This window comes from Heteronotia binoei, chromosome 5 (genome assembly GCF_032191835.1).
Source record: "Heteronotia binoei isolate CCM8104 ecotype False Entrance Well chromosome 5, APGP_CSIRO_Hbin_v1, whole genome shotgun sequence".
NCBI lineage: Eukaryota > Metazoa > Chordata > Lepidosauria > Squamata > Gekkonidae > Heteronotia > Heteronotia binoei.
In genome coordinates, this window is record NC_083227.1 from 6,524,437 (window position 1) to 6,551,845 (window position 27,409).

Here is a 27,409-nt window from a genome sequence, read left to right on the forward strand (position 1 = left end):
GAGGAAGGAAGGAAGGAAAATAGATGATAGATAGATAGACAGATAGATAGATAGATAGATAGATAGATAGATAGATAGATAGATAGATAGATAGATAGATAGATAGATAGATAGATAGATACGGAAGGGAGAGGTAGAAAAAAAGGAAGGGAGGAAGGAAAATAAATAGATTGGGAAGGGAGAGGTAGAAAAAAAGGGAAGGAAGGAAGGAAGGAAGGAAGGAAGGAAGGAAGGAAGGAAGGAAGGAAGGAAGGAAGGAAGGAAGGAAGGAAGGAAAATAAATAGATTGGGAAGGGAGAGGTAGAAAAGAAGGAAGGAAGGAAGGAAGGAAGGAAGGAAGGAAGGAAGGAAGGAAGGAAGGAAAATAAATAGATTGGGAAGGGAGAGGTAGAAAAAAAGGAAGGAAGGAAAATAAATAGATTGGGAAGGGAGAGGTAGAAAAAAGCAACTTTAACTTCAAAAGCACTCTCCAAGCTGCCAGCTGGCTTGGCTGGGAGAAGTGATTGAAAGACAGAAATGCCTCCCCCAAGCCATCTGACAGGGTGACGCGGGCTCCAAGAGCCACACAAGATGTGTGAAAGAGCCACATGTGGGTCCTGAGCCACAGTTTGGCCACCTTTGGTCCAGAGCAAGTTCTTCCTCGCCTCCTCCACTGAGAGATCCTGACTCCCTTTCCTTTCTCCCCTCCACCAAACAGGAATTAAAGGGCTCTGCCATGGGGTGGGGTGGGGGTTGTCTTTGTTATGGGAGAAACGCCAGAGCTTTCAGTGTAGAGGCAGAGGGCATCTCTCCATCAATCAGTTGGCCTCCTCCTACTGCTCTACTGCCTTGCTGCTCTACCGTTGCTGTACTGTGGTACGACTTGCGCTATGCCATCTTGCTGAATTATTTTGCTGTACTTGATGGATGTTGTAATTAGTTTTATTGTGATTTTATTTGATTTGATGCACTCCACTCTGAGCCCCCAATGGGGGAACGGGCGGAATATAAATAAACAATTAATAATAATAATAATAATGTAGTCCCAAACCTTGGACACACAAAAAAATCACCCCTGACCCTCCCCTCTCTCTCTCTCTCTCGGTGACTTCGCGAACGAAGATTTAAGAAGGGTGCAGTAGTCCACGTCTGCTGCAGGCTCGCTGGTGGCTGACAAGACCAATGCGGGACAGGCAGGTCCGGCCACAGTGGCTGCAGGGAAAGGTCTGATTTAGGGTTGGTGCTGTAGCAGTGCGATTCTTCCTCAATCTCCTTTTGTCCTCAAGACCAGCTATGCGTGCGTTCTCAAAGGAAGAGACAGCATGGTGGATGGTGTGCCTCCATGCTTTGCGATCTGAGGCTAGGTCAGACCACTGGTGATGGTTGATGTGACAGGTGCTAAGGGATTTCTTCAAGGAGTCCTTGTACCTCTTCTTTGGTGCCCCTCTATTTCGATGGCCGGTGGAGAGTTCGCCATACAGGGCAATCTTGGGAAGGCGGTGGTTTTCCATCCTAGAAATATGCCCTGCCCAGCGCAGCTGCGTCTTCAACAGCAGTGCCTCGATGCTTGTAACCTCCGCCCGCTTGAGGACTTCAGTGTTGGTCACAAAGTCACTCCAGTGGATGTTGAGGATGCCACCACTTGATTAATTCCTCATTGGAATCATGGAGCGAGCTGGGAAGTTTGGAGCTAGTGCGGCTTGACTCACTTCCTTGAGCCGCCATCCACAGCTGTTTGGTCTGCAGGCCCCTCTTGCTGGGCATCGTCTCACTCCCAGTACCTTTTTTTTTTCCTTAGGAGGGGGCCTTGACTGGTCAGGAGCTGGCAGAGGGGCAGGTGGACCTCTCTCCAAGCAGAGGGTTGGCCTAGGCTACACCAAACTGGGAGAGAGGGGGGAGGGAGGGGGGAGGGAGGGAGGGAGGAAGAGAGGAAGGGAAGGAAGGAGGGGAGGGAGGGAGGAAGGAAGGGGGAGGGAGGAAGGGGGAAGAAGAAGGGAGGGAAGGAAGGGAAGGAAGGAGGGAAGGGAGGGAGGGGGAGGAAGGAAGGGGGGAGGAAGGAAGGGAGGGAGGGAGGAAGAAAAGGAGGGAAGGGAGGGAGAAAGAGAGGGAGGAAGGAAGGAAGAGAGGAAGGGAAGGAAGGAGGGGAGGGAGGGAGGGAGAGAGAAAGGGAGGGAGGGATCCTCCAGGGTCATCTAGCCCAACCCCCGGCACAATGCAGGAAACTCACAAATACCTCCCCCCTAAATTCACAGGATCTTCATCGCTGTCAGATGGCCATCTAGCCTCTGTTTAAAAACCTTCAAGAAAGGAGACCCCCAATTTCATAGAATCTTAGAGTTGGAAGGGACCCTCCAGGGTCATCTAGTCCAACCCCCTGCACAATGCAGGGAACTCACAAACACCTCCCCCCTAAATTCACAGGATCTTCATTGCTGTCAGATGGCCATCCAGCTTCTGTTTAAAAACCTTCAAGAAAGGAGACCCCAATTTCATAGAATCTTAGAGTTGGAAGGGACCCTCCAGGGTCATCTAGTCCAACCCCCTGCACAATGCAGGAAACTCACAAACAACTCCCTCCTAAATTCACAGGATCTTCATTGCTGTCGGATGGCCATCTAGCCTCTGTTTCAAAACCTCCAAGGAAGGAGAGCCCACCACCTCCCAAGGAGGAAGCCTGTTCCACTGAGGAATTGCTCTAACGGTCAGGAAGTTCTTCCTAATGTTGAGCCTCCCTCCTTGATCGTCTCCCTCCTTCTCCCCCACCCCAAATCTCATTCTCCCCCCTCCCCCCTAAATGTGCCTCTGGAAGCCACTTGAACTTCTTCAGATGTTCAAAGGCGCCGGGTTCGGATCCTACCCTCAAGCCCTCTGCGAGAAGCCTCGTAGCTCTCTGCAAAGGACACGTGTCTCTCTGTGGGGCAGGAGCAAGCAAGGTGGGGAGGAGGGAACCCCAGGAAGGCAAGGGGGAAGGGTTTGCTCTCTTTTACTCCGTGCTGCATCCCACTTCTTTTCTTTCGAGCACTGCAGCCCCCAACTCCATATACCACCCTCCCTTCCAAAGCCTCTCCGAGCTCACCAGATTCCCGCCAGCCATTCAAGCAGAAGCCCCAGGGAAACTGAAAGGGGCGGGGAAGGAAAAGACAGCCCTCCAACCCACCATGTGGCTCTCTAGAACTGCGACTCTCTCCCTCCCCCCGCTTTAAACTCTTCAAAGCAGGAAAATATTGGATGAAATTTTATGCCTGGCTAGACACTCAAGACTCTTTAAGATTCTCTGGTATGAATTTATATCTCCTGGAGAGCCAGTTTGGTGTAGTGGTTGAGTGTGCTGACTCTTATCTAGGAGAACCAGGTTTGATTCCCCACTCCTCCACTTGCACCTGCTAGAATGGCCTTGGGTCAGCCATAGCTCTGGCAGAGGTTGTCCTTGAAAGGGCAGCTGCTGTGAGAGCCCTCTCCAGCCCACCCACCTCACAGGGTGTCTGTTGTGGGGGAGGAAGGTAAAGGAGATTGTGAGCCGCTCTGAGACTCTTCGGAGTGGAGGGCGGGATATAAATCCAATATCTTCTTCTTCTGAACCTCCAGCCGGGGTCTGCATGCAGCAGAGAGAGAAATCCCCACACAGATCCCAGGGCATATGCAAATGAGATATATATACTACTGAGATCCTGCACTTTCCCCCCTACAAAATGACCCCTGGTGGTCAGTATCAGCCTACTTATATGAGAAGCCTAGGTTAAAACTCCCAGTCTACAAGGAAATGTGCTGGGTTAACTTGGTCTCACCTAATCCACCTCACTGGCTTGTTGTTATTCCTTATCAAAAGAGTTCACATGGCTTTCCTACAGAGAAGGACTAGATAATGAAGGCATGAATACAGAGAAAAGGTGGCGGCAAACCCAGTTGCACCCAGAAGAGCCTTGGAATCATGAGCCAACAAAACACACTGTGTGTGTCTCAAATCAAAGCAAAAACCTCATACCTTAAGTAAAACTTTGTCGGTCCTGAAGATGCTTTCTTTGTATCTCTCTTCTGAGAATGGGGGAACTGGGCAAAGGAAGCTTTTTCCCTCCATCCCAGGGGATGAGAGGAAGAAGCCTCAGCCAACAGAAGAAAGAGAGGCTGTCTCAGTAGCTCTGCTGTGCAATTGAGAGAATGAAACAAGCAACAGCAACTGTGTATATAAACAATAAAGAATTTATAAACGAATCTAGAAAAGTCTCTGTTCTTCAATGATACTTCATACACAGTACAAAAATATATTTCCAAAGGGAATAGGTTCCACAGCAGGAGTATTTCCCATCCAATTTCATCAATACGCCATTCATATGCAGAAATGTTCATAAGAGACATACAATCACAGTCCTTCACAATTTACTGCATGGAATCTGTACTGTATACTGTGTACTTTTGTACTGTGTATGAGGTATCATTGAAGAACAGACGTTTCTAGATTTGTTTATAAATTCTTTATTGTTTATATACACAGTTGCTGTTGCTTATTTCATTCTGTAATATACTGGGTTGCCACTTAGCTTGTGTGCAATGGAGAGAGCCTAGCAGAGCAAATTCTCCCTCCCTTGCTCTCCAAGGAAGGAGCCTCAGCCAATGGAGAAAATAAGAGGCTTTGCTCTGTAGCTCCTGTGCAATTCAGCAAGCCAGGCAAAGCAAGCTGAAATGCAGAAGGAAGCAGTGAGCTGCATGCCATCTTGATAGGAGACCTCTGAGGGCCTGATCTGTTCTGTAGGCCCGACCCCTGGTCTGAGCATTTCAAAGATTTGTTGCATCTGCGGTTTTTTGATTATGTTGAGAAGTGCCACTGTGACTGATTATCTTCCCACACTCCAAGCATTTGGATCCTGTGTGGGTTCTTTTATGATACCGAAGAATGCTGCTCTGACTGAATCTCTTTCTACACTCTGAGCATTCAAAAGGTTTCTCCCCTGTGTGGGTTTTTTGATGATATTGAAGACTGCCACTCCTACTGAATCCAATTCCACACTCTAAGCATTCAAGTGGTTTCTCCCCTGTGTAGGTTCTTTGATGATAATGAAGACTGCCACTCCTACTGAATCCATTTCCACACTCTAAGCATTCAAATGGTTTCTCCCCTGTGTGGGTTCTTTTATACTCGAAGATTACCAGTTTGACTGAATCTCTCTGCACTCTGAGCATTCAAATGGTTTCTCCTGTGTGTGAGTTCTCTTATATAGTTGAAGACTGCTGTTATCACTGAATCTCTTTCCACACTCAGAGCATTCAAATGGTTTCTCCCCTGTGTGGGTTCTTTGGTGGCGCTGAAGACTACTACGGTCACTGAATCTCTTCTCACACTCTGAGCATTCAAAAGGTTTCTCTCCTGTGTGGGTTCTTAGGTGCTGGTGAAGATTGCTGATCACATTGAATCTCTTTCCACACTTGGAGCATTCAAAAGGTTTCTCCCCTGTGTGGGTTATTTGGTGCCGATGAAGACTACTACGGTCACAGAATCTCTTTCCACACTCTGAGCATTCGAAAGGTTTCTCTCCTGTGTGGGTTCTTAGGTGCTGGTGAAGACTGCTGATCACACTGAATCTCTTTCCACACTCTGAGCATTCAAAAGGTTTCTCCCCTGTATGGGTTCTTTTATGCAGTTGAAGATGGCCACTCCGACTGAATTTCTTTCCACACTCTGAGCATTCAAAAGGTTTCTCCCCTGAGTGGGTTCTCTGATGATATTGAAGATGGCCACGATGATAGAATCTCTTTCCACACTCTGAGCATGTGAAAGGTTTCTCCTCTGTGTGAGTTCTTTGATGATACAGAAGGCTGCTGCTATGACTGAATCTTTTCCCACACTCTAAACATTCAAAAGGTTTCTCCCCTGTGTGGGTTCTCTGATGATACTGAAAATGGTAACTTTGATTGAATCTCTTTCCACACTCTAAGCATTCAAAAGGTTTCTCCCCTGTGTGGGTTCTTTTATGCAGTTGAAGACTGCCAATCACACTGAATCTCTTTCCACACTCTGAGCATTTGAAAGGTTTCTCTCCTGTGTGGGTTCTTTTATGCAGCTGAAGATGGCCACTCTGACTGAATTTCTTTCCACATTCTGAACATTCAAAAGGTTTCTCCCCTGTGTGGGTTCTTTGATGATACTGAAAATGGTAACTTTGACTGAATCTCTTTCCACACTCTGAACATTCAAAAGGCTTCTCTCCTGTGTGGGTTCTTTGATGCCGTTGAAGACTGCCATTCTGACTGAATCTCTTTCCACACTCCGAGCATTCAAAAGGTTTTCCCCCTGTGTGGGTTCTTTGATGCAGCTGAAGACTGCCATTTTGAGTGAATCTCTTCCCACACTCTGAACATTCAAAGGGTTTCTCCCCTGTGTGAGTGATTTTGTGCTGTTGAAGATTGCTACTCTGACTGAATTTCTTTCCACACTCAGAGCATTCAAAAGGTTTCTCTTCTCTTTTTATTCTTTGGTTCACAAGAATTTGTGAGCTATGTTGTACGTGCTTGCCACACTGAATGGATTTACTTGTCTTTGTTATATTGTGCATTGGGAAATGTGCATTACACTTTCTTCCATCTCTCTTCTCAGCCAAACAGTTAGCTCTCTTTCTTTTAGGTCCACCTTGATTCCTGATGTTTCCTTTCAAGTCTTCATTATTATCTTTATCTTGCAATTGCGGCTGAAGTACCTCACCCTTCTCATTCCTTTGACTGTCATCTTCTGAAATAAAGAGAGAGATAGCATTAGAACCTGGCAGGGCAGGTAAGGTCCAAAGAAATCTATATGACTGTACTAGGAAAGGATTAATGGAAGGGAAGGGTTGGAGGTGTGGTGGCTCAATATGTCAGAGAGGGTATACAGTCCAGTAAGATTGAAAAGGCAAGATAAGTAGATTCACTTCTAGAAATGCTTTGGGTCGAAATAGTGGGCCTAAAAAGAAGCTTAACTCTAGGAGTTTGTTATTACCCACTGGATCAAAAGATAGAGGATGATTATAAAATGATGAAAGAATTAAAGTTAGCGGCTTAGTTTAAAAACAGTGTAATAATATGGGATTTTAATTACCCACACATTGATTGGGTCAGTATGTGTTCTGGTCTGGAGAAAGAGATTGAGTTTCTAGACAATCTCAATGATTGTTCTATGGAGCAGATGGTCACAGAACCTACCAGGGGTGAGGTGATCTTGAACATGGTCCTAACACCTGGTGAGAGATGTAAAAGTGATTGCACCACTTGGGAGTAATAATGTTGTTGATTTCACCATTTGTATAAGTAGAGAGTTGCCCCCAAATACCAACACAACCACTTTTAACTTTAAAAGGAATAAACTCTCTGAGATGAGGAGGCATGTCAAGAGGAAACCGAAAGGAAAGGTAAATGGGGTCAAGCTTGGAAGCTATTTAAAACTACAATCCTAGAAGCTCAGATAACATATATACCGCATGTCAGGAAAGGCACAAATAGGTATAGAAAAAAGCCTGCGTGGTTAACAAAGTAATGGAAGCTGTAAAAGGTAAGAAGGATTTGTTTAAGTAGTTGAAAGCTAGTCCAAGTGAGGTTAATAAAAGGGAACACAGGCTGTGGCAAATAAAATGCAAGTCTGTGATCAGGCAGGCAGAAGGGACTATGAGAAGCACATTGCAAAAAACATAAAGAAGAAACATTTCTTCAAATACATCAGAAGCAGGAAACCAACCAGGGAGGCAGTGGGGCCTTTGGATGACCAAGGGGGTCAAAGGATTATTGAAGGATGATAGTGAAATGGCTGAAAAAGCTGAATGCATTTTTTGCCTCTATCTTCACTGTGGAAGATGAGAAGTGTTTGCCCACTCCAGAACTGCTGATTTTGGGAGGGGTGTTGAAAGACCTGAATCAGATTGAGGTGATGAGAGAGGAGGTCCTACGACTGATAGACAACTTATAAACCGATAAAATAATTCCATGGGATTCTATGGGATAAGCTTAGCAAAATGATTCTTTGAATGCAATATTTAAATGATGGGAAAAGGCGAGTGGATCAAAAAAAATTGTATAAGCATTCAATGTTGTAATATATAAAGGAAACCATCTTGTATGTATGACCTTGCGGAGTGAGTAATAACATTTTGTACCCAGTTTTATCTTTGTAAGAATGAATGTATAAAAGCTCTGTAAAATTATTTATGGCATTATTTAGACCGCAATCAATACTGGATGCTTCAATACAGCGTGGATAAAAATCAGTGCTTTTTTAAAAATGGATTTTTCTAAAATGGATTTTTAAAATTTTAAATTGGGAATTTTTTTGTTTTAAAAAAACTTTTTGAGGAAAAATCTATCAGAAGATATTTTTCTATTTAAGGTACATAATAGTCCAAAGGTTATTCATCATGAAATAAAGATTTAGGTTTAGTTAGGTATTGTAAAGCTGTATTGCTGGGGGTAAAATGTAGATGACTGAGGAAGGCAATGGCAAACCACCCCATAAGAAGTCTATCAAGGGTCGGTAATGACCCGGTGCTTGCACAGGGGACTACATTTACCTTTATATTCATGCAATGTTTAATTTTTTTGGTAAATGAATTCCATTAATCCAGTCACAACATCATGCTTTCCCCATGATTTCTGTAAGGTTATTTGGGGCAGTTTTTTTCTGTCTAAAAGATATTATCACAGATGGTTGGTTTTGCAGTTCTCAAAACTTTGAGTTTGTGTCTGCAGAGATAATACGCCTCTTCTTCACAACAAAAAACATACAGAGTTAAGAAACATCAGTCCTATTGGTCCTCTGCAAATCTATGCACGAAGAAGAAGAAGAGGAGGAGGAAGAGGAGGAGGAAGAAGAAGAAGAAAGAGGAGGAGGAAAAAGAAGAAGAAGAAGAAGAAGAAGAAGAAGAAGAAGAAGAAGAAGAAGAAGAAGAAGAAGAAGAAGAAGAAGAAGAAGAAGAAGAAGAAGAAGAAAGAAGAAGAGAACATAAAAACATAAGAGAAGCCATGTTGGATCAGGACAATGGCCCATCCAGTCCTACACTATGAGTCACATAAGAACATAAGAGAAGCCATGTTGGATCAGGCCAATGGCCCATCCAGTCCAGCACTCTGCGTCACACAGTGGCCAATATGTGTGTGTGTGTGTGTGTATACAGAGACACACACACACACATATACATACATACATATACACACATATATATATATAAACACACACACATATATATCTACTGTGGCTAATAGCCACTGATGGAAAGAAGAAGAAATTGGATTTATATCCCACCCTTCACTCTAAATCTCAGAGTCTCAGAACAGTCACAATCTCCTTTACCCTTCTCCCCCACAACAAACACCCTGTGAGGTAGGTGGGGCTGAGACAGCTCTCACAGAAGCTGCCCTTTCAAGGACGGCTCCTGTGAGAGCTATGACTGACCCAAGGCCATTCCAACAGGTGCATGTGGAGGAGTGGGGAATCAAACCTGGTTCTCCCAAATAAGAGTCCACGCACTTAACCACTACACCAGAGTGGCACTCTCAACCCCTTAAGTGCTAAGTTGCAGGAAGTTCAATGAATATGAGATAGTTTGGGTGGAATAGTCTGGATATGGGGGAGACATTAAGAGCTAAGTGCGAGGAAGAAGGAGCAGGCAGTAAATGAAACTTTCTGAGCAGAATACTTCAGCAATCTTGAGATCTCTATGAGTGCATTTTCATAGAAGTGTAAGCAAATACAAAAACACACGTGCTATATACAATGTTATTGTTTTGGATAAATAAAACAATTTAAATGGTTATGGTTAATGGTTATTTTGATCCTCCCAATAAAGGACAGCAGAAAAGTTCTCCAAATCTGAATGATTAATCTATTAAACTGGAGATGGTTCACCTTGCAGTGGTTTCAGAGGAGGAAGAAGAAGGCGACCGCAGATTTATACCCCGCCCTTCTCTCCAAATCAGACTCAGAGCGGCTTACAACCTCCTATATCTTCTCCCCCACAACAGACACCCTGTGAGGTGGGTGGGGCTGAGAGGGCTCTCACAGCAGCTGCCCTTTCAAGGACAACCTCTGCCAGAGCTCTGGCTGACCCAAGGCCATTCCAGCAGCTGCAAGTGGAGGAGTGGGGAATCAAAACCCGGTTCTCCCAGATAAGAGAGCTCTGGCTGACCCAAGGCCATTCCAGCAGGTGCAGGTGGAGGAGTGGGGAATCAAAACCCAGTTCTCCCAGATAAGAGAGCTCTGGCTGACCCAAGGCCATTCCAGCAGGTGCAAGTGGAGGAGTGGAGAATCAAACCTGGTTCTCCCAGATAAGAGTCCGCACATTTAACCACCGCACCAAACTGGCTCTCAGCTATCTAAATAACTAAAACTAACCTTTAAAAAGTCATTATACTAAAATGAAACCTTCATAGAATCATAGAGTTGGAAGGGATCTTTAAGGTCATCTAGTCCAACCCCCTGCACAATGCAGGAAACTCACAAACACCCCCCCCCCCTAAATTCACAGGATCCTCATTGCTGTCAGATGGCCGTCTAGCCTTTGTTTAAAAAACTCCAAGGAAGGAGAGCCCACCACCTCCCAAGGAATCCTGTTCCACTGAGGAATCGCTCTAATGATCAGGAAGTTCTTAGACTCATAGAATCATAGAGTTGGAAGGGACCTCCAGGGTCATCTAGTTCAAGCCCCTGCACAATGCAGGAAACTCACAAACACCTCCCCCTAAATTCACAGGATTTTCATCACTGTCAGATGGCCATCTAGCCTCTGTTGAAAACCTCCAAGGAAGGAGAGCCCACCACCTCCCGAGGAAGCCTGTTCCACTGAGGAACCACTCTAACGGACAGGAAGTTCTTCCTAATGTTGACCCGGAAACTCTTTTGATTTAATTTCAACCCACTGGTTCTGGTCCTACCTTCCGGGGCCACAGAAAACAATTCCACACCATCCTCTATAGGACAGCCCTTCAAGTCCTTGAAGATGGTGATCCTCTCACCTCTCAGCCGCCTCCTCTCCAGGCTAAACATCCCCAGCTCCTTCAGCCTTTCCTCATAGGACTTGGTCTCCAGACCCCTCACCATCTTCGTCGCCCTCCTCCGGACCCGTTCCAGCTTGTCTATATCCTTCTTAAAATGTGGTGCCCAAAACTGAACACAATACTCCAGGTGAGGTCTTCCCAGAGCAGAGTGAAGCGATACCATCACATCACGTGATCAGTGTTCACCTGGGTTGCTAACATTAAGGACAGGAAGAATTAGCCTTTCCGTAGAAAACCAGCCTTACTGACTAGTGATTTAATTTACTTTCATTTTTAGATTTATATCCTGTCCTGTCCCGTAAGAGGGCTGGGGGCAACTTACAAACTGGAGAGCCAGTTTGGTGTAGTGGTTAAGTGTGCAGACTCTTATCTGGGAGAACGGGGTTTGATTCCCCACTCCTCCATTTGCACCTGCTGGAATGGCCGTGGGTCAGCCATAGCTCTGGCAGAGGTTGTCCTTGAAAGGGCAGCTGCTGTGAGAGCCGTCTCCAGCCCCACCCACCTCACAGGGTGCCTGTTGTGAGGGGAGAAGACATAGGAGATTGTAAGCCGCTCTGAGTCTCTGATTCAGGGAGAAGGGTGGGATATAAATCTGCAATTCTTCTTCTTCTTCTTCTACAATAAAGCAACAGAGTTAAAACAATACCATAAAAACAGACATTACGAAACAGGAGCAGCAGAGAAACATTATAGATGTAGGCGGTAAACAGCATGCGGTTGACGGCATAATGGTGAAATGCTGGGGGAAGTGACGACTTTCCAAGGACGCCCGCTGGTTTAACTGAAAGCCTGGTGGAACAGCTCCGTCTTACAGGCCCTGCGAAACCTTGATAAGTCTCACAGATTTCAGCTTTATGTCTTATAATTTGAAGAGTCACCAATAGTGCTTTTGTTACATGGTAGATTTTTGAAATGACTGACAATACTGAGCGTAGGGGGTGGGGAGGCTATCTTGTAAAGGCTGGAAATCAGGATCCGGCCCCTTCAAGAGGTCCTTTCATGCCACCCTGGCCTCATACCAGGACACCTTCTCTGGCTTGGGGGATGGCCACGACACTGGCTTCAGTTGGCCCTGGGCAAGTAGTGCGACAGAAGTCAAAAGGCTGTATTGCTGATCAATATTTTTATCCCTGTCCCATCACAATCACACTTCTGAAAGATCCTTACCCAGAGAGGTCACGCTTCCATAGTTCTCCAGCATGACTTCCCTGTGAAGAGCTCTTGGGTCCAGATCCAGCCACTCTGCCGCAGTGAAATATACGACCACCTCCTCAAAGGAAAAGGGACACTGAAAGAAAAAGCAGATTTCTTTGTCACCCTGGGAAAAGACCGCACACTGGAAGGGAGTAGTCTGGGAGGGTACAGGATGTAAGGCTTGACATGGATAAAGCGAGCGGCGTTCAGAGCCTCTCTCGTTCGGACACTTTGTAGAATCTGTGTAAATATCTCTCTCTCTGGTAGAAGCTGCAGGAATAAAAGCACCCCCCCCCAAAAAAAAAGGAAGGAAGAGAGACCCAGGTTGCCCCCACTCAAATCCCCTACCTCAGCTAGAGGTGCAGCAGCCGTTCCACACCCATGAGAAGACAACAGCACAAGAGCATCTCTCCATTGCCTCAGGAGTTACAAATGCTGCCAACACATTTCAGAAGGACCCACTTGTGAACCTCCTGATGGCACTTGGATTTTTGGCTACTGTGTGACACAGAGTGTTGGACTGGATGGGCCATTGGCCTGATCCAGCATGGCTTCTCTTATGTTCTTATGCGACACAGAGTGTTGGACTGGATGGGCCATTGGCCTGATCCAGCATGGCTTCTCATATGTTCTTATGTGACACAGAGTGTTGGACTGGATGGGCCACTGGCCTGATCCAGCATGGCTTCTGTTACGTTCTTATGTGACACAGAGTTTTGGACTGGATGGGCCATTGGCCTGATCCAAAAGGGCTTCTCTTATGTTCTCATGTGACATAGAGTGTTGGACTGGATGGGCCACTGGCCTGATCCAACATGGCTTCTTTTATGTTCTTATGTGACACAGGGTGTTGGACTGGATGGGCCACTGGCCTGATCCAACATGGCTTCTCTTATGTTCTTATGTGACACAGAGTATTGGACTGGAGGGGCCACTGGCCTGATCCAACATGGCTTCTCTTATGTTCTTCTGTGACACAGAGTGTTGGACTGGATGGGCCACTGGCCTGATCCAGCATGGCTTCTCTTATGTTCTTATGTGACACAGAGTGTTGGACTGGAGGGGCCACTGGCCTGATCCAACATGGCTTCTCTTATGTTCTTCTGTGACACAGAGTGTTGGACTGGATGGGCCATTGGCCTGATCCAACATGGCTTCTCTTATGTGACACAGAGTGTTGGACTGGATGGGCCACTGGCCTGATCCAACAGGGTTTCTCTGATGTTCTTATGTCATTAAAGAAAAAACTCCCCAAAATTTAGCAACATAATTATCTATATTGAAGTAGGAAGTCTAAACATATAGCAAAAGTTCCATAAAGTCAAATATAACCCCACAGTCCACCATTGGTCCAATAAACAAAATGTTTTGAAACAAAGCTGACACAGAAGACTTTTGCAACCCAGACTGTTCATTGGAAGGTCAGATGATGAAGCTGAAGCTCAAATACTTTGGCCACCAAATGAGAAGGGAGTTCAATCCCCAGCGGAAGCTGGGTTTTAGGGAGCCGGCTCAAAGTTGACTCAGCCTTCTCTCTTTCCGAGGTCAGTAAAATGAGTACCCAGCTTGCTGGGGGGAAAGTGTAGATCAGGGGTGGCCAACGGTAGCTCTCCAGAGGTTTTTTGCCTACAACTCCCATCAGCCCCAGCCAGCATGGCCAATGGCTGGGGCTGATGGGAGTTGTAGGCAAAAAAAAACATCTGGAGCACTAACGTTGGCCACCCCTGGTGTAGATGACTGGGGAAGGCGATGGCAAACCACCCCATAAAAAGTCTGCCGTGAAAACGTTGTGAAAGCAACGTCACCCCAGAGTCGGAAACGACTGGCAGTGCCTGATTAAACCCTGTAGAAGCCCATAGGCAGTCAAAATATCACAAATTATCTCAGAGTTGGAGCACCTGCCCCGCCACCCGTGGCCCCTGCCGCAGCCTAAAGGCCCCTTCTCAAAAGCCCCCTTTATTAAGCTGCGGGGGAGAGGCAGAGAGAGGCAAACGTGGCGACGATGCTGGCAGCAGCCACACCAGGCAAGCCGGGCAAAGAGCAGCTCAGTTGCAGGCTGTGTGTACAAGCAGGGGGGAAATTGGGGAGGGGAGCCCGGGGCCCCCAAAGGCATGGGGGCTCATAGGTCAGTGTCTACTTGGCCTAATTGTTAATCCGGCCCTGAGGACTGGTGCTTGCAGAGGGGACCTTTCCTTTCCTTCCCAGGTCCCACCCCCTCTGGACCAGTTTCCCTCCAAAAACTCAATGAAACGGCTGAGCAGTCGGGTTAGAATGGATCAAAGGAAGTCCTTCTTCACCCAAAGGGTGATTAACGTGTGGAATTCACTGCCCCAGGAGGTGGCGACTGCAATGGTAGACAGCTTCAAGAGGGATTGGCTAAACATCTGGAGCAGAGGTCAGGCGATGAAGTGTACTTAGAGAGCACACAAAAGCTCATGTTCTAAATAAAACTCGGTCGCTCTTAAAGGTGACACTTGACTCCTGCTTTCTTTAGCTACTTCAGACCAACACGGCTGTCCACTTGGATCTATTTTTATGGGGTGGTTTGCCATTGCCTTCCCCAGTCATCTACACTTTCCCCCCAGCAAGCTGGGTACTCATTTTACCGATCTCGGAAGGATGGAAGGCTGAGTCAACCTGAGCCGGCTACCTGAACCCAGCTTCCGCCGGGATCGAACTCAGGTCTTGAGCAGAAAGTTCAGACTGCAGTACTGCAGCTTTACCACTCTGCGCCACGGGGCTTTGTTCAGAGAGAAGAGCAGGGTATCTGCAATTCATATGAACATATGAAGCTGCCTTATACGGAATCAGACCCTCAGTCCATCAAAGTTCTTCTTCTTCTTCTTAATTATTCGCAGTTGCTTGTTTGTTTTCTCCCACCTGGGGATTGGGAACTCTTAGTGGAAAGTGCATTATTTAGCCTGTGGGATCCCAGCCCCTAACTCCACCCACCCCCAACCGTAAAAACTCAGCCTGCTCCACTCATGGTGGACACACAGCCTGCTCACCCCAAACCATCCACGTTCTCTGCTCCCTCCCTCTCGAAATCCTTGACCAGGCCCCCACGATGCAGCAAAGGAGCTGGATCTCACCCCGCCCCCCAGCCCTGGGCAGGGTAGAGGGGGAGGAATGGAGGGGAGCCCAAAGCAGAGAAGTGCCCGCCACCGGTGCTAACGCCAAGCTGAGTTAGCGTGAGCTAGCTCACAGATTTTTAGCCACCAGCTCACACATTTTTGTCTTCGCTCAGGAAGGGTGACCCCCAGAGCACAATCATTTGTGCAGGAGATCTCAACTTGAATGCCAGTAGCCAGGGCTTTTTTGGGTAGAAAAAGCCCAGCGGGAACTCATCTGTATATTAGGCCACACCCCCTGACATCACCCTTGTGTCGCACGGGGGGGGGTTGGTAGAAAAAGCCACCTGGGGGCTCCTTTGCATATCAGGCCACACCCCTTGACATCACCCTTGTTTCGCACAGGGCTCTTTTTTTGGTAGAAAAAGCCAGCAGGGGCTCCTTTGCATATTAGGCCACACCCCTTGACATCACCCTTGTTTCGCACAGGGCTCTTTTTTTGGTAGAAAAAGCCACCTGGGGGCTCCTTTGCATATCAGGCCACACCCCTTGACATCACCCTTGTTTCGCACAGGGCTCTTTTTTGGGTAGAAAAAGCCAGCAGGGGGCTCCTTTGCATATCAGGCCACACCCCCTGACATCACCCTTGTTTCGCACAGGGCTCTTTTTTGGGTAGAAAAAGCCAGCAGGGGCTCCTTTGCATATCAGGCCACACCCCCTGACATCACCCTTGCGTCGCACAGGGCTCTTTTTGGGGTAGAAAAAGCCAGCAGGGGCTCCTTTGCATATCAGGCCACACCCCTTGACATCACCTTTGTTTCGCACAGGGCTCTTTTTTGGGTAGAAAAAGCCAGCAGGGGCTCCTTTGCATATCAGGCCACACCCCCTGACATCACCCTTGTTTCGCACAGGGCTCTTTTTGGGGTAGAAAAAGCCAGCAGGGGCTCGTTTGCATATCAGGGCACACCCCCTGACATCACCCTTGTTTCGCACAGGGCTCTTTTTGGGGTAGAAAAAGCCAGCAGGGGCTCCTTTGCATATCAGGCCACACCCCCTGACATCACCCTTGTTTCGCACAGGGCTCTTTTTGGGGTAGAAAAAGCCAGCAGGGGCTCCTTTGCATATCAGGCCACACCCCCTGACATCACCCTTGTTTCGCACAGAGCTTTTTTTGGTAGAAAAAGCCAGCAGGGGGCTCCTTTGCATATCAGGCCACACCCCCTGACATCATCCTTGCGTCGCACAGGGCTCTTTTTGGGGTAGAAAAAGCCAGCAGGGGCTCCTTTGCATATCAGGCCACACCCCCTGACATCACCCTTGTTTCGCACAGGGCTCTTTTTGGGGTAGAAAAAGCCAGCAGGGGCTCCTTTGCATATCAGGCCACACCCCCTGACATCACCCTTGTTTCGCACAGGGCTCTTTTTCTGGTAGAAAAAGCCACCTGGGGGCTCCTTTGCATATCAGGCCACACCCCCTGACATCACCCTTGTTTCGCACAGGGCTCTTTTTTGGTAGAAGTTTTGCTCCCAAGGCTCTGCAGCTTAGCTCGCCACCCTTTGCAACGAGGCCGCTCTCGGATCCGTGCCTCCCTCCCTCCCCGCCCCCTTTTAACTCACGGGAGAGGAAGGAGCTGATGCCGCTTTGCATCCGGAGAGTAACAAAGGCCGCTTCCCCACGTGCACACGCTGGCCGGGAAGGAAATGGCCATTTCTCCCTCCCTTTCCTGGCCGCCCTTCTAGGATTTCGACCTCCCTGGCCTGCAGTTCTGCAGGATTGAGAAAGCCCCCCCCCCCAATACCTCCGGGAGGCGATGCACGGAGCCTCCCCCCCTCCCATTTCTGCAAAAAGGGCTTTGCATTGACTTTGGGAGAAGAGGCTGAAAGCCAAAGATTCCTGCAAATGGGGGTGGCGGGGTGGCCAAATCTAATTCAAGAAATCTCTGGGGACTTTGGGGGTGGAGCCAGGAGACTTTGGGGGTGGAGCCAGGAGTCTTTGGGGTGGAGCCAGAAGCAAGGTTGTGACGCGCATAATTGGAACTCCGAAGGGAGTGCTGGCCATCGCTGGAACCATGAAGCATAGCGGCACCTTCTTTGGAGGCTCATAGAATTGGATCCCCTGTAGGGTTGCCAATCCCCAGGTGGGGGCAGGGGATCCCCCGGTTTGAAGGCCCTCCCCCCCCTCCCCTACAGGCGGGGGGAGGGGGGAAGGGAAATTTCTGCTGGAAACTCCCATTATTCTATATGGAGACTTTTCCCCATAGGAAATGAAGAATTGATCCGTGGGTATCTGGGGGGGGCGCTGTTCTTTGAGGTAGAGGCACCAAATTTTCAGCATAGCATCCAGTGCCTCTCCCCAAAGTACTCCCCAATTTTCAAAACGATTGGACCGGGGGGTCCAATTCTATGAGCCCCCAAAGAAGGTGCCCCTATCCCTCATTATTTCCTGTGGAAGGAAGGCATTTAGAAAGGTGTGCCGTCCCTTTAAACGTGATGGCCAGAACTCCTTTGGAGTTCAATGATGCTGGTTACACCCTTGCTCCAGGCTCCGCCCCCGATGTCTCCTGGCTCCACCCCCAAAGTCCTCAGATATTTCTTGAACTGGACTTGGCAACCCTAATCCCCTAGTCCAATCTTTTTGAAACTTGGAGGGCATTTTGAGGAGAGGTATTGGGCGCTAACCCCTCCAGGGCTCAACAGAGACATCGGAGTTTTTAAAATCTCACTACGTACGCGAAACTCATTCCGTCCTTGTATCTGTACGCATCCTCTTTATTTGAGTGTATTTCTTATCTGAAATAGCAGAATACTGATTGTAACAGTAATGCAATGAATCAGAAAGGCGTTTTGGAATGCACACCTCTGGTCTGGCAACAGAGATGACACCAACACCACAGCTAAGAAAAAAGATCCCGTTAGTTACCTCCACACATGAGAAGGGACATGGCAACAGGGTCATAGAATCATAGAGTTGGAAGGGACCTCCAGGTTCATCTAGTCCAACCCCCTGCACAATTCAGGAAACTTACAAATAGGAAAAAGGAAAGGTCCCCTGTGTAAGCACCAGTCGTTTCCGACTCTGGGGTAACGTTGCTTTCACATTATTTTCACGGCAGACTTTTTACGGGGTGGTTTGCCATTGCCTTCCCCAGTCTTTTACACTTTCCACCCAGCAAGCTGGGTACTCATTTTACCGACCTCGGAAGGATGGGGCTACCTGAACCAGCTTTTGCTGGGATAGAACTCAGGTCGTGAGCAGAGAGTTCAGATCACAGTACTGCAGTACTGCTGCTTTACCACTCTGCGTCACGGGGCTGCTTACTTACAAATACATCCCCCTAAATCCATAGGATCCTCATTGCTGTCAGATGGCCATCTAGGCTGTTTAAAAACCTCCGAGGAAGGAGAGCCTCCTGAGAAAGCCTGATCCACTGAGGAACCACTCAAACAGTCAGGAATTTCTTCCTAATGTTGAGTCACAAACTATTTTGATTTAATTTCAACCCATTGGTCTTACCTTCTGGGGCCACAGAAAACAATTCCACACCATCCTCTACAGGACAGCCCTTCAAGGACTTGGAGATGGTGATCCTATCACCTCTCAGCCGCCTCCTCTCCAGGCGAAACATCCCCAGCTCCTTCAACCTTTCCTCATAGGACTTGGTCTCCAGACCCCTCACCACCTTCGTCGCCCTCCTCTGGACCCGTTCCAGCTTGTCTATATCCTTCTTAAAATGTGTCATTTAAAATCCTTCTTAAAATGGCCATATAATCACTCTGATCGTTCTTAACACTCTGAGATACTGAAACATTTGCCTGTGTTCTCCGGGAATTGAATCTAAACTATAATGACCTTATGAACTCACCTTGTTATTTCTGTTTGCATCTGTTGAAACACTTGGTTATATTGTATGCTTGTATACTATGTATGTATGTATGAGAAAAACATATTCTCAGTATTCTCAGTTTAACATAGACTGGAGGGAGCAATAGAACTAACAGACTGTATTTATTGCCTTGTGTCACTTTATCCATCATTCTCCAATTCTGACATTTTACTGCCTTTGTTGTTTCCCCACACAAATGCTATCCAGCTCAAATATTCTTTCAGTGTGTTAATTTCACCGTTTTGCCCTTGGGTTCTAACTTTATACCACTTTGCGTTCTTAACCACTGTGCTATACGCAGCACAGGGACGGTGGCTCAGTGGTAGAGCATCTGCTTGGGAAGCAGAAGGTCCCAGGTTCAATCCTCGGCATCTCCAAAAAAGGGCCCAGGCAAATAGGTGTGAAAAACCTCAGCTTGAGACCCTGGAGAGCCGCTGCCAGTCTGAGAAGACAATACTGACTTTGATGGACCAAAGGTCTGATTCAGTATAAGGCAGCTTCATATGTTCACTGTACCCCATTCCATCGTCTGATGAAGTGTGCGTGCCTACGAAAGCTTACAGCCTGAATAAAACTTTGTTGGCCTCAAAAGTGCTACCGGACTCCCAACTTTGCAACGTGTGTGTTGTTTTTAATCCTACATTGTTGTGCACAAAGAGTTGTAATTTATTTCATGTTCGGGTTTGCTCAACCTTTTTGGTTCCTGATTTTGAGGTTGGGTTCCTCCCCCACCACCCTTTTGTTATTTCCACAGATGTCCTGACCTTCTTGGAGTCCTGGAGGAGTCGAATCATAGGGCTGGAAAGCACTTTTAGGGTCATCCAGTCTAACCCCCGGCATAATGCAGGAAATTCACAAATACCTCCCCCTCCCACACTCCCAGTGACTTTTGCTCTGTGCCCAAAGGAGGTGAGCTGGCAGTAGCTCTACTCTATGGTTCTGATGGAGAGTCAGCAAGGACACTCTCCAGCAATGTTCCCTCTCAGCTGCAGAGTCTTGTGAGCAAAAATTCAACTTTGTGAACTACTGGTATTAAAGTTGTGAGCTGCTGGCATTAAAGGTGTGAGCTGCTGTATAAATTAGCGGGCTCTGGGGGTCATCCTTCCTGAGCTAAGGCAAAAATGTGTGAGCTGGAGGCCAAAATCTGTGAGCTAGCTCACGCTAACTCAGCTTAGAGCAGGGGTGGGGAACCTTTTTTCTGCCAAGGGCCATTTGGATATTTATAACATCATTTGCGGGCCATACAAAATGATGAGCTTAAAAAACAGTGCTCCGTCAAGGAAGAATGATTCAGGCCAGCAAAATTAATGCAAATAATTCTTTGAAGTCATGTGGGGAGAGCCTAATTTGGGACACACACACGCACACTCAACCCGCCGCCCTAAGCAAATGCATAGGTCCAGGGCTTTTCTTTGGTAGAAAAAGCCCAGCAGGAACTCATTAGCATATTAGACCACATCCCCTAATATTAGCATATTAGGTCACACACTCATTAGCATATTAGGCCACACCATCTGGGATAATCAAGTGCAAACTGAACTGGTGGTAACTGGGTAATAAAGGAAAATAAAGGGGGAAAGGAAAATAAAGAAAGGGGAGGAGAATAAAGAGAAATAAAGAAATGGGGGGAAGAAAAGGAAATAAAGAAATGGGGGGAAGAAAGGGAAATAAAGAAATGGGGGGAAGAAAGGGAAATAAAAAAATGGGGGAAGAAATGGAAAGAAAAGGAAATAAAGAAAGAAAGGGGAATTAAGGGAAACAAAGAAATGGGGAGAAGAAATAGAAAGAAAGGAAAATAAAGGTATGAGGGGGAAACTAATCTGAACGGTGACAGTGATTTTTCGAGGGCCTGCAGTGATCCTGGCTGGCTAGCCAGGCCCAGGGAGGCCTCTGCGTGGCTGTGCCCCATGATCCTTGCTGGCTAGCCAGCTCCCAGGGAGGCCGCTGCACAGTGCAGCTGCGCCTCACAATCCTCACAAGCCAGCTGGGCCCAGCAATCCCTGAGGGCCAGACCAAGTGGTCGCGAGGGCCGTATACAGCCCTCAGGATGGACGTTCCCCACCCCTGAACACTGCTCTCCACCCCATCTCCCTTTCTCAGAACAGGTCTCCCCACGCAGCCACAGAAGGCACGGCAACTCCAGAGGCCCGAAACCTCGTCGTTTAAACCTAGGGATTGAAGCCACTTCTCTCTCTATTAGGTCTCTTTTCTCCTCGACATTTGAGGTTTCTACACCTCTCCTACACCAAAGAAGAACTCAGAAGCATCCTCACGAAAACGGAAAAGCTGATATTTTTGGTACACAACCAGTTTAAGGTGTGCCATTCACCAGGACTCCCCGAAGAGGTAGAAAAAGATATTGGATTTATATCTTGCCCGTCACTCTGAATCTCAGAGCAGCTCACAATCTCCTTTATCTTCCTCCCGCACAACAAACATGCTGTGAGGTAGGTGGGGCTGGGAGACCTCTGATAGAAGCTGAAGACGACTGTAGATTTATCCCCAGCCCCTCTCTCTGAATCAGAGACTCAGAGTAGCCTACAATCCTCTATATCTTCTTCCCCCACAACTGACACCCTGTGAGGTGGGTGGGGCTGAGAGGGCTCTCACAGCAGTTGCCCTTTCAAGGACAACTCCTGCGATAGCCATGGCTGACACAAGGTCATTCCAGTAGCTGCAAGTGGAGGCATGGGGAATCAAACTTGGTTCCCCCAAAGAGTCCACGCACTTAACCACTACACCAAACTGGCTTTCTGTCTTTCAAGGACAGCTCTGCGAGAGCTATGGTTGACCCAAGGCCATTCCAACAGCTGCAAGTGGAGGAGTGGGGAACTGAACCCGGTTCTCTCTGCACACTTAACCATTACACCAAACTGGCTCACTCACCATTGGTCTACAAAGAGGGGCCTCACCATTGATGAGTGAGGCCCCTCTTTGTAGATCTTCCAGGGGCACTTCTAGGGTGGCCAAATCCAATTCCAGAAATATCTGGGGACTTTGGGGGTGGAGCCAGTAGATTTTGGGGGTGGAGTCATGAGCAAGGTTGGAACAAGTACAATTGAGCTCCAAAGGGAGTTCTGGCCATCGCATTGAAAGGGACCGTACACCTTTTAAATGCCTTCCCTCCGTTGGAAATAATGAAGGAGAGGGGCACCTTCCTTTGGAGGCTCATAGAATAGGAAGGAAGGAAAGAAGGAACATAAGAGAAGCCCTGTTGGATCAGGCCAATGGCCCATCCAGTCCAACACGCTGTGTCACATAAGAGCATAAGAGAAGCCCTGTTGGATCAGGCCAATGGCCCGTCCAGTCCAACACTCTGTGTCACATAAGAGCATAAGAGAAGCCCTGTTGGATCAGGCCAATGGCCCATCCAGTCCAACACTCTGTATGTATACACATTGGCCAAAAAACCCCAAGTGCCAACAGTGGGGCAAGGACATTAGAAGTCCTCACACTGTTGCCCCTCCTAAGCACCAATACAGAGCATCACTTGCCCCAGACAGATAGTTTCAACGGAAGGAAGGAAGGAAGGAAGGAAGGAAGGAAGGAAGGAAGGAAGGAAGGAAGGAAGGAAGGAAGGAAGGAAGGAAGGAAGGAAGGAAGGAAGGAAGGAAGGAAGGAAGGAAGGAAGGAAGGAAGGAAGGAAGGAAGGAAGGAAATGTGATGGGTTTCTTTGAGCCAATGAGGGAAGCTAAAATCTAAAAGCAAGAACTTTGTGACCTGTCATCTTAGACCTGCTTTGTCATCAAAATGGTAGAAATATGTTATGTTTTGTAAAGGAGTGCGGAGAAAAAACAGAGGATGTTGGTACAGAGAGAGAGTTTTCCTCCTGCATACCGGTATGCAATAAAAGGATCTCTGAATCAACTCACTTAAACCTCTGGCTGTGGAGTCTCTTGAATTGGGCTGAGGACTCAAACCTCGGCACTGATGGTGCATGCAACAACACTCTGAACATTCAAAAAGTTTCTCCCCTGTGTGAGTTATTTGGTACTGTTGAAGACTGCCACGCTGACTGAATCTCTTTCCACAGTCTGAGGATTCAAAATGTTTCTTCCCTGTGTGGGTTCTTTCATGATATTGAAGAGTGCTATTGCGGGATTTCTTTTGTACACTCGGTAACAGAAACCCAAACACAAACCTCCAGAAACCAAAACAGCCTGCAGTTATCAGAAGGCTTATACACACTTAATAAGGGAAAAGGAAAGGTCCCCTGTGCAAGCACCAGTCGTTTCCGGCTTTATTACACTCCAAGATTCTCCTTTAGACAGAAGGCTTAAAATATATGGACAGAAAAGCAAAACAGTTTAGATACCATTAGTACATTTCAAAAAAAAAACAGTTACACAGTTAGAATTCAGTCAAGCATAAAGCACAGTTCTACAATAAAGCAGAGAGCATAATGAAAAATAGAAGTCCCAACAGGGACTTCGCCCTATTCGTCTACATTTTCCCATTTAAAATCTAAGTCCCAAGTCTCTAGTAGAGCTACGCTCTATATTCAACATTTGAGCATTTAGGCTATGTTTGAGATCTCAAATGGGAGAAGACTTGAAATCAGCAAAGGCTGTCAATCTCTTGGGCTGACCAGGAGAGATACTGTCTCTCCTGCAGGCCGGCCCAGAGTCTAAGTGCCAATTCGCTTGGCATGTTCAGCACAGAGGCAGTCTTCGGTGCAGACCAGCAGCTTTCTGCCCAAAGTCCAGGGCTTTTAAAGGCTGGGACCCATCTCGCCATGTCTGTCTTATCAGATAGCATCCGACGCTACGCATTTCAAAATCTCCAGCTGTATCTTAATATCAACAATTCTACTGCCAAATCAAAACATTTATGACTGAGATTGTCCTCAGACAACAGTTACCTTTAGCCTGCTCCTACCAGCCTTCCACACCTTGCTTCCTGCCATACCATATAAGAATTACACCAAACAAGGCAATTCCTTTCCTGAGACAGCTTATGAACTTTTGCACACTAACCTAGATTCTCAACTTATGCTGAGAGCAATACGAATGAAAGCAATATGGCTCTTATGAATAGTGGTGAATAACTCAGAACTCTGGTGGCCAAGTTCATAAGAGCTAAGATCATAAACTCAAAGAAATCATGCCACAGGACCCACTCCTACTGAATCTTTCTACACTCTAAGGCAGCATTCAAATGGTTTCTCCCCTGTGTGGGTTCTTTTATACTCAAAAGATTGCCAGTCTGAGTGAATCTCTCTGCACTCTGAACATTCAAAAGGTTTCTCCTGTGTGGGAGTTCTTTTATATAGTTGCTGTCACTAAATCTCTTTCCACACTATGAGCATTCAAACGGTTTCTCCCCTGTGTGGGTTTCTTTGGTGCCACTGAATCTCTGCTATGGTCATTGAATCTCTGAGCGTTCAAAAAGTTTCTCTCCTGTATGGGTTCTTTGGTGCCGGTGAAGACTGCTGATCGCACTGTATCTCTTCCCACACTCCGAACATTCAAAAGATTTCTCTCCTGTGTGGGTTCTTAGGTGCTGGTGAAGACTGCTGATCACACTGTATCTCTTTCCACACTCTGAACATTCAAAAGGTTTCTCACCTGTGTGAGTTCTTTTATGCAGCTGAAGATGGCCACTCCGACTGAATTGCTTTCCGCACTCTGAACACTCAAAAGGTTTCTCCCCTGAGTGGGTTATCTGATGATACAGAAGATGGGTACTCTGATAGAATCTCTTTCCACACTCTGAGCATTCAAAAGGTTTCTCCTCTGTGTGGGTTCGTTGATGATATATAAAGCTGCTACTACGACTGAATCTTTTCCCACACTCTGAACATTCAAAAGGTTTCTCCCCTATGTGGGTTCTTTGATGATATCGAAGATTGTGACTATGACTGAATCTCTTTCCACACTCTGAGCATTCAAAAGGTTTCTCCCCTGTGTGGGTTCTTTGATGCCGTTGAAGACTCCCTCTCTCACTGAATCTCTTCCCACATTCTGAACATTCAAAAGGTTTCTCCCCTGTGTGGGTTCTTTGATGCAGCTGAAGACTGCCGTTCTGAGTGAATCTCTTCCCACACTCTGAACATTCAAAGGGCTTCTCCCCTGTGTGAGTAATTTTGTGCTGTTGAAGATTGCTATTGTGACTGAATTTCTTTCCACACTCAGAGCATTCAAAAGATTTCTCTCCTCTTTTTATTCCTTGATTCACAAGAATTTGTGACCTGTATTGCAAGTACTTGCCACACTGAATAGATTTACTTGTTTCTGTTATATTGTTGTTTGGAAAATGTGCATTACACTTTCTTCCATCTCTCTTCTCAACCAAACAGTTATCTTTCTTTCTTTTAGGTCTGCCTTGATTCCTGATGTTTCCTTTCAAGTCTTCATTATTAACTTTATCTTGCAATTGCGGCTGAAGTACCTCAGCCTTCTCATTCCTCTGATCATCCTCTGCTGGAATAAAGAGAGAGACGGCATTAGAATCTGGCAAGGCAGGTAAGTTTGAAAGAAATCTATATACTGGAAAGGAAAGGTCCCCTGTGCAAGCACCAGTTCTTTCTGACTCTGGGGTGACGTTGCTTTCACAATGTTTTCACGGCAGACTTTTGATGGGGTAGTTTGCCATTGCCTTCCCCGGTCATCTACACCTTCCCCCCAGCAAGCTGGGGACTCATTTTACTGACTTCGGAAGGATGGAAGGCTGAGTCAACCTCAAGCCAGCTACCTGAAAACCCAGCTTCCACCGGGGATCGAACTCAGGTCGTGAGCAGAGCATAGGACTGCAGTACTGCTGCTTTAACACTCTGCGCCACTGCACTAGGAAAGGATTCATGGCCTTTTTGCCTTGGCCAGTTTGCCTGACTTTAACTAACCCCCCGCCTTTCCCCAGAAGCTCCAGGATTTAAGGATACCAAGTCTTTCAAGAGCCACAGATGAGCTCTTGCCCAGAGAGAGCTTCTGAACCTCCAGATCCTAGACCCCAGAAGACCTCCCTCCTGCCTTACCTACCGGGCTACTAAACAAAGAGTTTCTTAGAAATGGATCAGAACATATTCGATGTTACTGTTTTATGCAGTAACATTCCTCATGCAGAGGCATAGAAAAGAGCTGGGAGGATTTTTAATCAGTAGGACTAATCAGGGGATTCGCACATATTTCCTTACGAATTTGACAGGTAATAATTTTGGATCACAACTATTTTAGATACAAGAACCAGTTTTATTTTCGAATTAAAGGCATTGCCACCGGTAGCCTGTGTCGCCTTCTACTGCAAATTTATTTGTGAGTACTCTAGAGGAGAGAACTATCACGAATGGTAACGTCAATCCATTTTTTCAATTACCTACTTTTTAATAAGAGATTTATTGACATTTTGATTATTTTAAAAGAAACGGAATGTTCTGATGAGTTTGTCAACCGCCTGGATATTGTTCATCCCCCATATTAAATTCACAGCACAATGGCAGAATTAGGGGGGGGGGGGAGGCGATCCATTTTTGGACCGTGTCATTCATGGAAAAATCAGATAATACTGTGGCATTTAAAATTTTTTAGAAAAAACTTCTGACCAGAATGCCTATCTCCATTTTAAGTCTTTCCATCCTAAAGCTTTAAGGTCTAATTTGCCCTGTAGACAGAGCTTTTTTTGTAACAGGAACACCTTTGCAAATTAGGCCACTCCCCCCTGATGCAGCCAATCCTCCAGGAGCCTACAGGGCTTTTCTTACAGGGCCTACTGTAAGCTCTTGGAGGATTGGCTACATCAGGGGTGTATGGAACTCCTGCGGAACTCAGCAGGAAATCCTTTGCATATTAGGCCACTCCCCCCTGATGCAGCCAATCCTCCTAGAGCTTACAGGGCTCTTCTTACAGGGCCTAACGTAAGCTCTTAGAGGATTGGCTACATCAGGGGTGTATGGAACTCCTGTGGAACTCAGCGGGAAATCCTTTGCATATTAGGCCACTCCCCCCTGATGCAGCCAATCCTCCTAGAGCTTACAGGGCTCTTCTTACAGGGCCTAACGTAAGCTCTTAGAGGATTGGCTACATCAGGGGTGTATGGAACTCCTGTGGAACTCAGCGGGAAATCCTTTGCATATTAGGCCACTCCCCCCTGATGTAGCCAATCCTCCTAGAGCTTACAGGGCTCTTCTTACAGGGCCTACTGTAAGCTCTTGGAGGATTGGCTACATCAGGGGTGTATGGAACTCCTGTGGAACTCAGCGGGAAATCCTTTGCATATTAGGCCACTCCCCCCTGATGTAGCCAATCCTCCTAGAGCTTACAGGGCTCTTCTTACAGGGCCTACT

The 27,409-nt window shown here is 46.9% G+C and overlaps 2 protein-coding genes across 2 annotated transcripts in view; both read right to left on the reverse strand.

The window, feature by feature from the left end:
• Positions 1-16,916, reverse strand: part of LOC132571610 (zinc finger protein 420-like) — an 87,383-nt gene extending 70,467 nt beyond the window's left edge. Inside the window, exons 1-4 of the mRNA XM_060238408.1 lie at positions 16,865-16,916; positions 12,151-12,271; positions 5,213-6,697; positions 3,027-3,031 (exon numbers count right to left, since the gene is read on the reverse strand). Of these exons, the coding sequence (XP_060094391.1) occupies positions 3,027-3,031; positions 5,213-6,697; positions 12,151-12,184 (1,524 nt within the window). The 5' untranslated portion in view covers positions 12,185-12,271; positions 16,865-16,916. The remainder of the gene's footprint in view (positions 1-3,026; positions 3,032-5,212; positions 6,698-12,150; positions 12,272-16,864) is intronic.
• A 6,431-nt stretch (positions 16,917-23,347) lies between these two features.
• LOC132572129 (zinc finger protein OZF-like) overlaps positions 23,348-27,409 on the reverse strand; it is a 1,123,325-nt gene continuing 1,119,263 nt past the window's right edge. Inside the window, exon 3 of the mRNA XM_060238934.1 lies at positions 23,348-25,553. Coding sequence (XP_060094917.1) covers positions 24,496-25,553 — 1,058 coding nt within the window. The 3' untranslated portion in view covers positions 23,348-24,495. The remainder of the gene's footprint in view (positions 25,554-27,409) is intronic.